The 18,304-nt window shown below is 40.2% G+C and overlaps 1 protein-coding gene across 1 annotated transcript; it reads right to left on the reverse strand.

The window, feature by feature from the left end:
• Window positions 1-961: 961 nt before the first annotated feature.
• Window positions 962-17,894, reverse strand: ammecr1 (AMMECR nuclear protein 1). Its single transcript, XM_085469799.1, has 6 exons — window positions 16,341-17,894; window positions 11,482-11,592; window positions 7,887-8,001; window positions 7,163-7,253; window positions 6,948-7,044; window positions 962-5,260 (listed from the first exon to the last, which is right to left on the reverse strand). The coding sequence occupies exons 1-6, from the start codon at window positions 16,811-16,813 to the stop codon at window positions 5,146-5,148; spliced, it is 1,002 nt and encodes a 333-aa protein (XP_085325925.1). The 5' UTR covers window positions 16,814-17,894; the 3' UTR covers window positions 962-5,145.
• Between the last annotated feature and the right edge of the window lie 410 nt (window positions 17,895-18,304).

Raw genomic sequence — 18,304 nt, forward strand, 5'->3', positions numbered from 1 at the left:
CACGTAATTAAAGCAGGACAAACTGTAACTGTCCAAACAGCATAATGCATAGGTGTAATATAAAGTTTAGACCACCATCAGTCAGCTGAAGATACTGGAGGTTAGTTTAGCTAATTTAGTGTACATGCTGCAAGAAAGTAGAATGACACGTTCTCTTTCAAGTTGATTTTGTAATTTTTTTTATTGAATAAATGATTTTAAAAGGTAACAATGTTTAAAACTACATGATCTTCACAGCCATTGCTTACATACTCAGATAACCCATCTATATATATTCTTTCAACCCTCCCCACACTTGTCTTTTGCAATTTTTTGCTAATTTCTTTTTTTATGGGTTTTTTTTTTTTTTTTTTTATTGAGTCATACTATCATAATAAATGCCCATTTCAAGTCTTGTCACACTAACAGCTATTCAATAGGAAAAAAGGAAGGGTCTAGCTCTACAGGGGTTGGATTTGAAGTTCCCAGTTCATATTATTCCATCAACAATTTGTCAAGTTACTAAAGCAGAAGGAAAAAAACAAGGATCCAAAATGTTTTTTTGTTTTTTTTAAAGAAATGAAATAAAAGTTGGTATGAGGAGTTACACCAGGTAACCCTCCCAGCCCATCAGGCCACTGCAACAGAAAAAAGTCATTTTGTACAGTGACACGTCTTAAGAAGTCAGTGTCTCAAAAATTCAGAACATAGAAAACCACTAAAATAATTTTGAAACTAGATCCAAAATATTCCTTTGAAAAGAATTTATTTTGATGTACAAAAACAGTCATTTTCCTTTTTTTTTTCTTAGGTTTTTTTTTTTATAATAAAACTCTCAAACACAAGTTTATTGTAGTTCTTATTTCTTTTGTCATTATTATTATCATTATTATTATTATTATTATTATTGATTCATTTCTTCTTTTTTTCTAAATTCATCTATCAGTGCGATTGTATACCAGTGCAGCTACTGGGTCCAGAGTAAAGAAAACAGGCTTTTTCATCTTTAATGGCATAAAAAATAAGGAATAAATCCATAGTTCATACAAAGTATAACTGCTGGTCTTTAGGGGGAAAAAAAACATTTATAAACCCATAAAGCTAGGAGGCACACCATGGGATTTTCATTTTTGAAAATTATAGCAATAATAATAATAATAATAATAGTAATAATAATAATAATAATATTAATAAAACAAAACAAGTAACAACAACTTGCAACCATTTTTAACCATCCTTGAGGCCAATTACGGCTTCAGAGATAGAGTCAATGAAAAAAAATCATTGAAAAATTGAGTTGCTTATTAAGTCAAAACAGTTGAGAAAAATCGCACATTTAAAACAAACGAAAAGAAAAGAAAGAAAAAAAAAGACAAAACATTTTGTCAATTGCAGGGTTTTTAGTTTTTTTTTTGTTTTTTTGGAAGGACAGGAAGCCAGGCCTGAAGAGCAGCATTTGGGCATGGCCGCTGGCATCTTTGGTTCAGTCAAACATACGAAGGTAACACGAGCTTGAGCATTCCACGAAATATGAGAATGACCACGCAAGGAATGCTGAGGCTGAACTCTAACCCTGGTATGGAACCAAAACACAATCTGCTACAGACAAACTACAAATGTCGTTCCATAAGATCCCATGAGGTATTAATGCTTTAAACAGTTAAACCAGTACAGAAGCAGGACTGTTCTCTGTGTCCTTACGTAAAATATTAACTCTCCGTCCCATTTTAGGAGATGCTTTCCTTCAACGTGGCTAAAAAAAAAAAAAAACAAAAAAAAAAAACCAGGATCGTTCACTAGTCAACAACTCAAACTCTTTGAGGAGGTCAAACGATTCAGCAGCTAGAAGAAAAACTAAGGATTTGTTGTTTTCTTTTAAAAAAAAGAAAAGGGAGAAGAAGAAGAAAAAAAAAACAGCATCAAATTTTGCAGGAGGAGGCTAAAGACGACCACGACTACTGTCACCATCTACCGAACGACATACATCACACACCTTGACAAACTAGGCCATGAGGCTGGGCCACAGTGTAGGGAGCGATCAAGGGGAATGAGGTTAACTTGTGACTTCTTGTCCTTTCAAACCTGCAAGGGGTGTTGACTTGCACTGGTAGGAAAAAAACTAAACAAAAACAAACAAAATACAAACAAAATAAAAACACCTGTTGAACAGATCTGCATATATCAAGGATAGTAAAGGTAAAACATGTAAGATTTTCTCTTAATATATCACTGGTAAATTGTAATGACGACCGCAGACAGTACATTCCATAGCCCCTGTAACGTGTTGCTTCTGGGACTTTTCCTTCTTCACTATATTCCGTATTTCCCATAGGGAATTGATCCCAAAATAACCCACAGTGAACTTCGTGAAAGCAGAGGTTGCTGGGGGCTACTGTATGAATTGGTGACTATCATACTTCGGTATTAAAATGTGCCGTCATGACTCATTTCACAGGAATGTACTAAAGAGAAAATCTTATATGTATCATCTTTAAGTATGATATGATCAATGAGTCCGCATGACCAGTCACGAGATGTGACCACCCCAATATGAGGTCAGATAGCACCATATTTGTCTTAAATCTCTTAATGGTTAATAAGAGTGTGTAAGCCATAGATCAAGCATATCATGGATAAAACCATAGGTCTCATACTCATACATACATGCAACAAAATACATTGCATGTGTATACAAAGACATATGTAAAAGAGCATGGTCAATTTGGTTTTGCAGCAGAAAAATTCAGGTTGTGCTGTGTTTAAATGGACCAGGAAATGACCACCTGGCTGTTCCTCCTCGTCATGTAGTGTACAAGGAGACGCAGTTTGAACACCACAGCGGCTGACGTCACCTTTAAGAGCAGGGGTTGGGTTTTTTTTTTTTCGCCAGCTGGGTGAAAAAACTGAAGGCTGCGGGCATCCAGCTGCCCTCTTAGAGAGAGCACTGGCATTCTAAAGCAGGAAAACGTCATGTGGCTCTTTCCTACGCTGTGGTGTGATGATGGAAAAGAGAAGAGCGACAGAGGGACACTCAGGGCATCATCTACTGGTCCATTGTTTTTTTTCCTTTCTTTAAATCATTCATTTAAGGCAACACAACTGAAATCTGGGTCATTTCGGGTTACTGTGGATGGAGTGCCAAAAGCCCTTGACATTTTTGCATAAAGAAAAAAATACCTGTCAGTTAGTAAAGGCTGTTACAAAGAAAGATGTTGGTCAAGTAACAAGAACCTCTCAAAAATTCCAGTTAGCGAACTAAAACCCGAAACAAGCGACCCGCACGACGATCCTCCAAGACTCAAACGTTCTGACAAGTAAAGCCAACTATCCAGGTGTGTGTGCGGATGAGACTCACAGCAAGTAAATATCTGGATGGGAGATGGCTTGTTGAGTCTTTATGTGTAGGCTTTTTCATATATACGTAGACCTCGACTGCGAGCCACTGAGCCCCGTGCAGAGAATCTGTTCCAACTAATTCAACTGTGTTTGCTTCAACCTGACTGCCCATACAAGCTGACAAAAACGTTACTAGCGCCGTGGACACACAAACAGGATCAATGGGATCTCACTAAAGTACCGGAGCAGAATGGCAGTAGTGCAGTTTCAACAACTACGTTGACTGGCTGCACTTCTAAACAGCACAATGACATGAACGTCTACATGACACAAACATGGTAATGAGATCACTTCCTTTGTGCGTCTTCAATGGATCAAAATGACAGCTTTGATACATAATACTTTGTGGACGAGTGACCATTGTTAGCTATAATGTAAAGAGACGAGACAATCTTTCCCCATTAGCGTGGGCAACATGCAGCACATTCAGCAAATGACTAAACCCACCTGGTTTGACAAGTATATCAAGTGATGCGGTCTGTCTCGAAACTGGTTTTGCATTCAGAAGCTGGAGACTTGATACATCTACCAGAGGTTAAAGAATGCAAAACCAAACAACGGACTACAAAGTGTGGAATAGAGAGAAGACATTATGGCTTTGAGTAGTTATAGCATGTCCCTGTCAAGTGACTCCCTGCCAGTAAACTCAGAAACAAACACATACGTTCAACTTAAATCTAAGTATTACTCAGCCATGCTTTTTGGGGTGTTTTTCCTCCCCTCTGTAGGGACCTGTAGTTGTGCCCGCTCCCCCTCTCCAATGCAGAGAATTTTACACTGTTTATTAATAAATCACTGTGACACGATTATCCCTGGACAAAATGGCTTCCTCCAGCAGTTACTTTAAACTGAAAGAAGTTTAAAAAAATGATTAAAACAAAAACCGATAAGGGACACAGCTGTTCATGGTTTAGAGCTTCCACACCAAAACACTACAAATACTCAGAGGGGGAGGTTTCCAAACTCTTTTGTAGGGGAATCTTTAAGTATCATCCAATTTCTACTAGTTTTTTGTCTTGTGGCAGACCAATGTCTATATCCACACACAGAAATCACACACACGATTGTGAGCTCAATCAATAAATATTGCCAGCAAAAGCTGGTCAAGAGGCACCACAATCCTACCATCTATACTTTGGAGTATACATATTCCAATACATAGTTCCAACTACAACACTACAAGAGTTTACAAGCTAAAACAAACCTCAGTCTTTTTTTTTTGTTTTGTTTTTTTGAGAGGAATCAAGAAGAGACGACAGCCTTTGAAAACTGCAGTTGCCTTGCTACATGGTGTTACATGTTTAAGAGTAGGTTAACGTAAAGATTAAGAAAAAAAGAAAATTCTTAGTAAATGTAAAAATTGTAGCAAAGCTTAAACAACAGAAGCGCGAGACTAATCCACTCGAAGAGACTTCCTTCCATCCACAGACTTAAACACCTGATTAGGTTCGCTGAAAAGATTAATAAAATCTAACGTTTGATTAAATTTCCAAAAATATGAATGAACGGGGGGTTTCAGATATAGGAATACATATGCTGCAAAAACGTAACCACAGGCAAAGAAAAGGAAACGTGTGGATTTCTTGTCAGAATCAAATAACGCTTCGTTGCCACCCGTTGCCATGTCAACGTCTGGGAGACGGCCAGCATGGCAACGGAAACTATCATCATAAAATGGTACAGTAGTAGAAATAGCTAGACCAGGAGGGGGCGGGCTCTCCTGGGAAAAGGTCCGCGGAGAGGTCCAATGATTGGTCATGCGGCTCGCTGTCAGGAATAATGGTTGTAGGGTGGTAGAGGGTGCCCAATGCCATTCTGGTAGTGATGGTGCTGGCGGTGGGCGATGTACTCTGCATAGCCCATCGTCATCTTCTCGCTACGGTACCTGGGGACAAAAAGAGATGTGTTGTGATGGCTAACTGCTCTAATCCAGTGTTAGGAGAGTCATGATCACTCTCACTTTGCTCTTCATATACAGTCCAGTGTCAGTACTAAAATAGGCTGCATGTTCAGTAGCTATCAAAACTAAAGCAGCAGGCCCACAGATGATACTTTACTTGTATGCGTGATTTCTTTTACTAAACCTGACTCATACAATAACCATGATGCAACTTCCTGGAAAGAATTACGTTTAAAACAAAATTTACATAAAAGATGGATGTAGGCAATGTGCATCACACGTTGGCTAGCAACGTGAACATTTTCTAAACTTCAAGCTCAGCATTTCCACTGTTGCCATCTTAGCTTTTTGAAACCAGACATCAGTATCACTCAAAGAGACAGACAGTGCACACACTGCAGTAAACCATACATTAACTTTCTTTTTTTTACTAAAGGGGACCATAAGTTACTAAATGAACATCCTGTTATATTCAGCAAGGCTTTTAACTAGTAACTGAGACCAAACAGGAAGATATTTACTGAGGATATAGATTGAGGAAAGTCAGGGACATCTTTCCATATATTTCAGTACAACTGGTCTTGTTTGCCACCAGGGGTCAACCCTTGCTGGCCATTAAAAGATTACAGATTTCTAGCACTTCTGTTAATGCAGTCTGCTAATACAGTCTACAATATGGACTTTAGCTGTGTTATGCTAATGAGGGCTAATGTGGCCTCAAGAAGGGATATTCAAGCAGAGGAGAGTCTTTTTTTTTAGTGTCCACGAAGTAGCAACGAAAACTGCAGCCAGAAATTTCAATTTCACTTAACCTCCTAGGACCTGGTGTCCGCATATGTGGACATCACATTTTGGGATGTCTAGACCAAAAATACTACATTTTTCTCTACAAGAAAATACAAAATTTAGGTTAAAAATAAAAAAATCTGCTAATTCTTTGTTTTTACATTCATCAGGTCCCAATCAATCCAAATAGCAAAGAAAAATTCAAAATGCATGTCATGAAAGAGTTCGGGTTTTAGGAGGTTAATGGGAGCTCTAAAAGCAAATGAGTCACCGCAAACTGATAGTTTTATACCAGAATATATTTTATATTTTATATTTACATCTAAATATTTTATAGCCTAGTGCAAGGCAGAATGCATTACTGGTGAAGTTATGATCCTGATTTTTATATTACTGAAGAGTAAATAGCAGCTAGCCACAGTAACTGGATGCAGCTTGATAGTGTTAGCTGAAACTTTGTCCAAAAAACAAAAAACCCTTGGACAAAGCCCCTTGAGCTAAGGTTTTAAACCATTACTTCACATAACAAAAGGGTGATGTCACTGTGGTTACACCCATCTCTTACATCCTGGGTTTTCTTCTTTTGCCTGCCACTGTCTCACTTCAGCCTCAACAAAAGTGGCATGGCAGTTCCTGGAACATTTGCACATAGTTTCCTCAAGAGCCACAAAAGGTTTAATCAACAGACTCAACATATGCCTTTTCACATATGCACATAGGTACATCCAGACACACTGACGTATACAACTATTTGTGCTGGTTCTGTTAAGCCTTGTGCACGTCAGGTAAAAGGATCTAAATGAAAGTGTGCTGCAAGAACAGAGTACAGCAGTGACGCATTAATGTTTCAGCATTAGATAATTCAATCAATTAAATGTAATCTTACCTGGTTAACTTAATGGTCTTCCTGAAGTCATTTGTGATGGGAGCTTTGTAACCTCCCTTTCGTAGTAAGGAATCTATGGTTTGAATGTGGTCCCAACCTAGTTAAAGTAAAAGGAGTGAAAAGCAATTCCACATATTCCCTACTCTGTTCAATACAACTCAGTCTTTATTAAAAGCAGAGGAAGCTAGATTGTTAGAGGCACAAGAAGATCTTACCTTGCTCCTTTGCAACCTCTGGTAGGTAGGTGGCGGTGCGTTTTGATCCTTTTTCATTGAAAAATTCTATCCTAATACCGTGAACACCCACCTAGAATTCAAGACAGGCACAAAAATAAATCCCTATAAATCTCTTCATCCAATGAAGACAGAGCTGTGGAGAAACAGGTTATTCCATTCAAAATGCACTTCCAAGTTAATGATGGAATCTGTTTTACATTTTTCATCTAAATGCAATGTACTGCATGGTTGAAGCTCCAGTTTATTACACGATATTCTCATTTCTGTTCACATATTATTCTTAATTTTCAGTCTTCTGCTGGAAATTAAAACTACAATTAAAAAATGGTACTATTGATCAAACTGTAGCTCCAAATCATATTTATTTTCACAGATAACAGCTGGTAAAGACATCTACTGATGTTTTGGAAAAGCATACAGTACCCAATCAAACTAATCCAATTTTGAAAGCCAGAAAACTTTAATTTAAAGCAGACTTTTTTCTCTTTTATAAATACAATGCTTTAGAACTATGCTGCCACTTCAAGAATGCTGGGTATGCCTTCAAGTGACAAACCCAGAAATAACGTGTGGACACATTCGTGTACAATAATAGCTTGAAGAATGAGATGCACGTGAGTCTGCATCAAAGCTGCAAAGCACCACAAAAGTGCGGGGGCAAAAGCCTGTGCTCAGCCATGTTCAAGCAAATAACATCTCTTACCTCCCAGTCAAGGTAATCACCGACGTCTTCAAAGTTGGTGAGAAGAGACACTGAGCAGAAGAGGCGAGGCAGCTCATCCCTTGTCATAGGGGGGAAGCGGCTGTCTTTAAGGGCACTGGAGACATCAAAGTACAAAAGCAAAACAGCATTACAAGAGGTGACTCAGCACAGGGATGCAGGGTGCTGGTATGTAACAGATATAGTAGCACACTTTGCAACAGAATGAAATATGTTTTGCTTGTTTTGGGGGGGGTTTTGTCTTTTTTTTTGGGGGGGGGGGGGGGGGGAGACGACTAGTGGACTTTCCATGTCCACAAGTCTGTGTGATATAAATTTCCTCATCAGACAGTGAATGTGAAGACCCATTCGGATGGCCAGCCGGCCTGTTTTGTTTTTGTTGACTTGTCCACAGAGAATTTACATTACAATGTATCAACTGCACATGCACCTCAGGTGGCGTTCTTCAAAGGAGTATGACAGGAACGACTATTTAGCCATCGGGTCTCCAGCTGTCCGCATCCGCAACAGAGTATAATCGAGGCAGTCTCAGTTACACCACTTGCACCGTTTAGTTGTGACTCAACTTCTCTTCTACGACTGGCCATAAACAAACCAAGCCTATTTAGGAGTGGGGATACAAGTGCACAAGCTTGTAATAAAGCATACTTGCAGCCATGTTGAATGTCGGATACTGCCTTTCATGAAACCAGACTATTTGAGGAAAAGGAAAAGCCATCTCCTGAACATATTTAACATTTACAAGCTAACTGACAGGTTTTAATTCTATATGAGCTATTTATCTGTATATACTACAAGGATGTCAAAGGAACAGAAGCAGGTCAGCACTGCTGCTTTCCACAGTGGCAAAAACCAGTAAAAGGTGGTTTAGCCTCACCAAAAACATGAATTACACCACTGTTTACTGATAACACTAGTGGAAGATCCATATGTCTGATTACCCCACCTTTCTTGAATTGATTGGGAGGATCTGACGCTTTTCCCATGATTGTTTGCTTAGCATAAGATGCTCCATTCCCAACAACTTTCTATCTATTTATTTCCTAATCCACTACGGTTTCTTGATCTTTTGCCACTCAGACAAGTTTTTGTGCAGATTGCACACTTTTTAATTGTCTTAGGCCTAGAGCTGGGCGATAGAACGATAACGATATGTATCGCGATATAACTTTTACTCGATAGAGAAATTAAGCTATCGCGATAGACCTCGCCGCTCTTGTCCTCTTAAAAAAAAAATAATAATAATAATGTCAGCCAATCCAAATTAAGTAGCGCAGAGCCGAACCAATCACAGCCGCAGCGTCACGTGGCGTGACTTGTTAGTACAGCACAAGTGCCAAGCCGCACGTGTGTTTGTTTGGGAAGCAGCCAGCGGGTAATGGAGCCAGCGCGTAATGGAGGAAATGAGTGTGCCGACTAGAAAAATCAACCGAGCGTGACCGAAGAGAAAACAGATGATGGTTCCAATGCCGGAGAGATTGTCGAACGGAAGAGCCATAGAAGTTCCGTAGTGTGAAGGTATTTCGGCTATTTCAAGTCTGACAAAAAACAGAGTAGCGTGCACTGTAAATTGTGCCGAAAGCAAGTCTGGAAATACAATAAACTGGTGCATGCGTCACACTGCGCCACGTTATTGTTTCGGTTAAATGAATTTCTACAATACTGTTACTGTTAATTCTACTCTCTGCAGTGTTTAAATGCTTACATATACACACAGTTACTGTCCCTCCACACATACGACTCGGTTCTGCTTCTATGCCCCAGCTTTGTTTACTTTTTCCCACCGAGGCTTCTAGACTTCTGATTGGCCAACATTTCTGCACGGTTAGGAATCTAGCGCCACCTGCTGCTTTGGCATGTTCATAGCAGCGTTTTCCTTCATTTCTGCCTTTATGTGTGGACGGGATTATTTTTTAAAACGAAAACGGAAAATCTCCGTTTTCAAAAATACCCGTGTACGTGTGGACGTAGCCTCAGTCTCTGACTGGAAGCGCTAATTCGTCATTCGGCTTTTGTCAGACTAAAGTAACTGTTAAAACTGTTTGAAAAGCTAAGCTATACAACAAGGAGAGATTGAGAATTACCTTTTAGTTCTCAGTTTATTTGATATTGACAAAAGTTAGTCAGTTTTGTCTGTTCTTCTGTAAAACAAACTAAGATTTATTTTTAGAATTAATATTTTGTTTCTAAGTGGAATTGACAATTTAGTCTGTTTCATTTGTTCTATTTTGAAACTTAAACGCTTTAGCGGCTGTCTTTTGTGTAGTTTGCAATATTTGCCTTTTATTTATCTGAAAAAGTCTCATGTTCCTTAAGTACATCTACCCTGTTGAACTTATTATGGGAAATAAATATTTAAATAAAAACAAGCTGCTGATTATTTCACATTTTACTTGTGAGCAACGGCACATTTAAATCTTACAAATATAGTTATTTGGCTTATATCGTGATAGATATCGTTATCGCCTGAAATGAAAAAAACATATCGTGATATGAAAAAATCTCATATCGCCCAGCTCTACATAGGCCTTTTTTCAGCGATTTTGCCTTTTTCTTTCTTTTTTTGCTTTGGTCATTCATAATCATCACAAACGGGGGTAGTTAAGACTTGGTGAATGTGAGTGTCATTCTACAGACACGTCTTAGCAAAGACCAACACAGCAGTTAAGACCAGCTGTTGAAACTTATCCAAGATCCTAATGGAGATAGATTACATGCCAACACATACCACACACAGGCAGTGTAGTTCAAGAACAGTGATGCGTGGCACAAATGTCCTAACAACTGCTAGTGAATGGTGCACTTTCGTGTTGTTTAGCCTTGTCGCATGGACAGTGTTATGGCACCTGCACTGAGACAAGACAACTGCATTTTTGCATGAGCATAAATGGTTATGTAGCATTCTGCTTGACAAATGACAAACACAATCGTGGCACTGCACATTCAGAACCTAAACAGTATTTTTATTTGTCTTCTTTAGACAAAGGTAAATCTTTATGTCGCTTGTTTTTAATACCAAAAGAAAAGGTGGTCACAAGATAGGAGACCTCCATGTATCTCCAGAACAGCTTCAGTCCATGTTGGCATTGATTCTCTCAGTGTTTGGAAGTCTACTATAGGAGCAAAAACACTGTCCACAGTGTTCGGCATCTGATAACCGAGGGGAAGAACTAACGTCTTTCCAAAAAGCCTACGATGACTTCTCCTTATTACACCCTTCAGTGATCTGCATTCCTGGGATTCAAGGGTTCATGTTTGTCCTTTAATCACACTACTTTTTTTTTTCCCCAAATAGATGTCATTAATTCAAACCTTTACGGAAAACTAAAGAACATTATTGTGGAATATTTTCCAAGCCCCAGGATCAGGAATCAAAGACAAACATCAGTTCCACTCAAAACGCAGCACAAATGAAATTTAAAAAATAAATGAATTAAAAAAAATAACCTTCAATATGACTTCAATTTACTCTTTTTTCCCCACTAATAACATTTTGTGCCGTTTCTGAATGTTTCTTCTCTGTGACAGAGGTCTGCAGCTCTGAAGCACAAATTAGCGAGTCCCCATTTTTGCTTACCTGGTAAGGGTGTACTCCCTGAGTCCTGAGTGCAGATTCATGGCAGAAAATGTACCTATACAACCCCTCAACCGCTTGTCTCTGCCTATTTTCCATGTGACAAACAGCGGGCTGAAAAACAACAGACGAACAAGATACTGTGTTAAAGTAGTTGAACATTAATGTGTTTACACAAGATGAGAAATGCCTACTCAGGGCTTATAAAAGCTCATTAGAAGTACACATCGCCGAGTTTTTTGCAGCTAGTAAGACAGACCTTTTCACATTGGACTGAAATGGGACAAGTGTCTCACATTATTACGGATTAATTGTCATCAAAGACTTTAGCCCATAGCACTGGGCCATATGTCCAGCCACAACAGAATAACCCAAATCTCTTTTTGAAACAATGATTTTCTACACTTACTACATTTTCCAGCTTTTATGGTAGCGGGTAAAAAAACAAAAAACAAAAAACAAAAAACATACTGGAAAAAAGAAACCAACTACACAAGTTTTTTGTTTGTTTTTAAATTCCTCATTGGACTCACTGTGTGGAAAAACACCGAATTACTTAGTTACATGCTGTTTCACTGGAGCCAAAAGTGCATTAGGCAGAGAACAGGACAGTAAAAGGTACACACCTCCTTTTGGTTTGCATACATTCATCAAGCATTGCTGAGTACAACAGTCAATGCTGGAAGGCATCATGGCATGTCCATGGCAAAAACCATGCAAAACCGGGTGTATGGCCCATGGAGAATTATGGAAATAAGAACACACACCCCATCTACCCTGCATACCTTTTTGTCATCTGTCCAATGTGTGTCTGAAACACTATACTTAAAGGGTTTTTTTGTCATCTATAGCTTCACATTGTAAAAAAACGAAAAGAAAATAATAAATACATAAATTTTATATACACACACTATATATGTATATTGCATCATATACAGTCATTTGATTATGTAAAGTTTTATTCTCACATGCCACTGTAGGGCTCCAAATGATCTCTTTCCAGATTAAAACCACCAGTCAGATTCTAAGTACAGATAAAAATAATTCAGCATTCAATTCAAAATTCAGCATGACACTTTTACAGTTTAGCTACAAAGGTTTCACAGTATTATTATATCCCTGCCAAATTATTCAGTGACAGAACAGTCTTTTCCAGCATCTCTGAGTTCACTCCTAAAATATTGGACATGCGCAAAGCCTAAGAAAAAAAAAGGGTGTGTTTTATCTGAAAACATTTAAATGATATTTTATACAAATCAAAATGACTCCTGGTTCAATGAAGTTTCATTTATCTAAAAAAAAAAAAAATACATTTAAAAAACTAAAACTTAACTAGTTTAAGTGGCTTCAGCTGGCAACAGAAGTGAATGATTTTCTTCCGTTAGATGGTAATGTAGTCAAAAAAGGAGCCATTATTCATTTATTCTGGTAACGCAGTGGATCAGTACACTCAGAAACTTAGCATGATTTCTACATTTTAATTTAATTTTATTTTTTTAAATTGTAAACCTTAAATTTCAGTGGCTGCTTCACTTCAAAACTTTTACAAAATTTGTATCCAATAAAACATTTTATTAAGCAATGCCTACCCATTCAACATTGCTCATTCCTACTAGGGGTCCACTATGCGTGTAGTTCCCAAAGCGCATATGGATGCATCTCAAAACCAGCTCTCTGCTTTACTAACAACACACGCCGAGTCTATTTTTAATGGGAGCCGGGTCAAGCTGCACAAACCAGATGGTGAGGGCAGGAAGTCAGATGCAGGAACGGCACAGAGCATCCGGTCTGGAGTTTCAAATTAACCTCACCCAGACTAAAGGGTCTGGTATGATTTGAAAGAACTGAACAAAACGGTCACAGTCACGAGCACGCCATATTCCTGCTGTGTCAGCTAGCAGCTAGTCAGCTAATTTAGCTGACGAGCCTTGCTAACATGACTGTGGGAGCAGCTGGTGGACGGCATAATTTATTAGTCTCCTTGCAGTAAAAATACAGCAAATGTATTTTAAATACACTCAAATATTTCATTACATTTAAAGCGGATGCTAAATAGCTGTAAATCCAAAACTAGATAAACAGAAAAAAATGCAGACAATGTTTAATGTTGTTTGATCATTGAAATGGATGCACGGGAAACACAACAAACTCATGTTTATGTCTTCAGAACACACATTTTTATCCCTCAAAATTTTGATATCATCACAACTAATGTGACTTTGCAGAGCTGATCGACTAACTGCGCAGAGCAGTGCATCTATGTCAAATACAGCAGCATTGTTGCAGCATTTAAATAATTCAAACTGACAATGGCCCCAAGAGAAGGGCATGTCAAGGGCACCCAAGACCATGAGTTGCTCAAACCTGTGGGAGTTTTTCTGTGTGGCCATTAGCATGCTACATTCCTAGACACGAGTACATGTCTGGGTTTAATCTGAAGGTTAAGCCCTAGCCCAATGCTCAGCCTTAAAGACTGGCCAGCCAGAGTTAAAAATGGACAAGATTTGTGCCTTTAAGAGAGGCTCCCAAATGTAAATATTGCATGATCACTTCAGTAAATTTGTTCTGCTGTGGAGAATATACCCTTACTGCAATATTTAGAAAGTCAGCACCAAATACTCGCCATTTATTAAACTGCATGACACTTTGCTGGACACGGAAATATTCAGTAAATATGGGATTTACCAAGGTCTGTGCCCCATTGCTGGCATTTCAAATACTCATACTCTCCTTGCAGTGATGCACTTATCCTGATTACCAACGCAATGTCGCTTAATGTTTGAGGGTTTTTTTTTTTTTGCTAAGAGTGGACAAGAGACTGTGGAGTAATTTGCACTAATTTTTTTTTCACAGTTTTTCCTTCTCCATAGTCTCTTATTGGGAGGTACAACAGAAAATGTGGGCTTGAGTGTATCATCACTGGAAACACCTATATAGGCTGCAAGACCAGTATGGGGGCCAACATGAGGAGAATTCTCTTATGAAGGATTTTTGCATTTGTCAGTGCAGTCCTGGAATTAATGAGCAAAAAAATGACTACAACTTAAATATGAAAAATAAACATTTTTTAGTTTTACCACCAAGAATGCATTTCTTATTTAGCTTATTGTGCATTAGGTAAGTCTAGCAACATAAACTCTGGCCTAACAAGCTCTATCTATTTTGTCAGAGACATGTCAGGTGACACCCACCACTGAGTTTTGAGCAATCTGTATATTTGAATGTGTAAGCATTTCTGCCTACAGTTTTCTGACATGCAGTTGAGAGAGACTTGGAAATGTCTGACAGACTTCGAGGATGCCCTTTTATCATTAAAGATTCCTGCAAGCTGGATTTCCTTTCAGAGGTCAAGATGTCAAAATCAGCATCTCTGCATATTCAACACAATAAATGCAAATAAACACTTGCAAAAAGCAGTGTGTGTGTTACATATGTATAACAGTGTACCGTTTGCCATGGTAGGTAATGATTTCCATAAACACTGGAATGTTTGAGCTGGTAGATACAAACAACCCACAGCATGCATACACCCAACATGTATACAGCAATGTAATTTATTGTCTGTCTAAAGGGATAAGAATGCCTCTGTGTCACGTGACAGTACAATGGAAAGACAAGATTTCTCATTATTTTAGTAATGATCACACAAGATCAAAAAGTTATTTCAAAGTCATCTGGTCTATTATATTTATAATGGTTAATGAAATTGTTGGGTAGGGCTGCCAATGTAAACAACCGTCTTACAGGCTTATGTTGGGTTAAACAACCGCAAGCCAGACGCTATAACATAAGGTGGAGACAAAATGTCTCGGTTGAGGGCGCAGGAATCATACATTTATTGATTTTTTTTAAACAATTAATACAAAAAACACATCGTTCAACGAATGCTTCGCATGGTTAAACAGCGAAACAGTTAAACTATCTTTTAGCTCTATTTATCTAACGCCGCCACTGCTCTTCTTTTATCGCCGGTTAAATTAAGCAAAGATTAGTGCTGCTAAGTACTTAGCAAGCACCACCTTTTCTTTGTTGTTTGGTGCCAAAAATCGGGTATTTTTATGTGTTTCTACACTGGTCTTGTCCACACTACACAAAAACTTGCTGTGAAACCCGCCGGCTGGTTTCGTAGTCATGGTTGCCGAGGTTCTCAGCATATTTACCATTAATTTAATTCCTAAAAGCTTGTTAATACTTCGTTACTAAGCTAATGTAGCTCAAAGCTAAGCCTAGTATGTGGCAAAGCAGAGTTCATTCAGGGCGACTTAAAATATTCTTGATATTAACATACAAAATATTAAAAGTTAACACGTTGAGTCGTATGTTTCACCTAACGAAGCTATCGGTGTTACACTAAAATAAAGTCAACGACGTTATCTTCGTTCAAACCTCTATGATTTTAGACTAAGTGGCTAGCTGGTAACAGCTAAAGCTAGTAGCAAACACCCTTAGCTTACGTTAGCAGTGTTATTAAAGAGTTCGTCTGACAGCACTGTAAACGGTTTCTTTCGCAAAGTGCCAACAGGAAATATAAGAGTGACCTTTCACTCTATCCAGTGACATAAAAGATTACTTTATAAGCACTATATCAAATTCGCTGTAGCGTTAGTGGTCAGCTAGTTTAGCGACAGGCCAGTGTAGACAGTCTCTTCGACAAGGCCCGATATTCCAACTTGGCCAATTCAAGCTGTATTCGCGAGCTTTTCGGTGTAAATTCACGAGAAGCAAAAGGGTGTTTCGAAGTGACAGTTTGAACAGAACCCGGAGCTGAAGCCACGAAGCGTGCTGCCACATACATTTTCTGGGAGAATAGCATAGTGAGCCTTTGACATGCAGCAAACAACAGCAGACAAGAAAATACTCACTAGGGATCATTTGTAAACCTGGGTGTTCTCGGAGGTTGGTATCCGTACAGATGGCAATAAAGCACGTCAAAACAGAAGCAGCACATCTCCGCCGAAACGACCATTTTTCTGCCTCCACTTCCCGAACCAGGTCCTGGGCTGAGATTCGGGGAGAGGCCGGATGTATTATATCCGGCCGGGGCTGGGGACAGAGCGTTTGTGCCGCTGCTACCACTACTACTACTGCCGCTAACGTTACCCCCGGGTCCCCCCAGGCCGTTGGCTCGGCTCACGTTCGCCGCCGCTGCAACTGTCGCGGAGGAGCCAATCCCCAGCTCCGAGCCACAATGTCCGGTTCCTGCCACCCCGCTTCCCGCCCCCACCCCGCCGGGACCCCCTGATCCGGGCGATCCCGACAGTTTCTGCTTCTTCACCCCGCAGCACCCGGCCGCCATCTTGGAACAATCTGCACCGACACACCGCTTCCGACCCATAACCGTCACCGCGGGAAGGGTGGGGGGGAACGCCGGCCAGACGTAGAAATCCCACTGCGTTGATACGTACGACGGACAATACTCCACTTTCACTCTTTTATTTTTTGTCGGACGACGAAATAACCGATGTGGCGAGAAGACTGCAGTGTCACCCTAGCGTTGCCTTTAAAAATGCGTGACTTTGCTACGGAAAATCCATAGCTGGGATAAGCAGTTTTTTTCTCGAGTAGTCAGCCAGTCCAGCTTTGGATCTCGGTGTTCCAGTGGATCACCTATAACGTCAACTCCCAGCCTAATAGCCCCCCGTTCTCCCTAACACGACACCATCCGCATCCGAGGAGATCACAGTCAGTCCCCCTTAAAACACACAAGTTCAGGGTGGGCACGGTCCGAACAGGCCGCAGATGACAGTAGCCAAGCGGTCCAGATGTGAAGCCGACAGCCAGTGCGCTGTAGCCCCGCTGCACACCTCTCCAAGTGGAAGCCGGGAGCTTGAGTACGCAGGACCCATAAGCTTCAGCACAAATTGCGCACAGTGTCTTGGACAGCGTAGCCCCTCATTGCACCAGCTTGTTTGCTACTGCCTCACGAACTTCTAATTACACAACAGGCCCAGTATGTTGGAATTCCAGACGCTGGGATAGCGCAGAGTAAAATGGCATCTGACAATGCAGGGTTGTCATGGCACAATGAAACGCGTCAGCGCCCAGCGAGTCATATCAGTAACGTTAGCCCACAGTTTGCACCTGCATGATGCCTTTTTCTTGAATCTGGTGAGAAGGAGGGGGGAAGAAATCTCAATAACACCCCCGCGTCAAACGGACAGCTGAAAGTTTTCAGTATAGGTTTGTTTGGAGGTTGTCATCCGTTCATGGGGATACACAGAGAAGAGCATTCTAGTCCGTGAGCCGTGAGAAATCCTCTGGATTTGACGAGCCCCGCATTCGTCTCTCAGCTGCTACAATTCGGTGCTGTTCGGGTAAAAGCCCTGTGATCAGTCTGTGGGCACGGGCATCGGTGTCGTCGGCACACCGGAACCGGATTCAGAAAACGTGTTGCGCCCACTTGCTACACATAATGCGTAGCTTCTGGGATATCAGATTTGCAATTCAGAAGAAGTGCACGGGGCCGTGGAAGCATGCGCGCTCTTGACGTCCATGCGTGTGTATGTGTATATGCGTGCGTGCATGGTAAAGTATCGGTGCCGACGCCCCCCAAGTTATAAAAGGCATAGGAGCCGACTGACTGCTGTAAACTGATTTGACAGTGTCTGGATTTCACAGCGCTGTGAGTTCGGATAAAGTTACGCACACCGATGCACGTTCTTTTGAGAAACTGCCTCTAATGTAATCTATTCCGAGTGGCCGATTTGAAATGTGGCACACAGACATATCATATGGCCGCTCTCGGGGCTGCTGCTGCTGCTAGAAATGTCGTGGCTTCATCTCATCCAGGACCCTGGAAGAGTAAACAAATAAATACATCCACACA

Source organism: Copadichromis virginalis, linkage group LG10, assembly GCF_057382275.1.
Source record: "Copadichromis virginalis isolate Kocher_CV1m ecotype Utaka linkage group LG10, C_Virginalis_male_GT1.1, whole genome shotgun sequence".
Lineage (NCBI taxonomy): Eukaryota > Metazoa > Chordata > Actinopteri > Cichliformes > Cichlidae > Copadichromis > Copadichromis virginalis.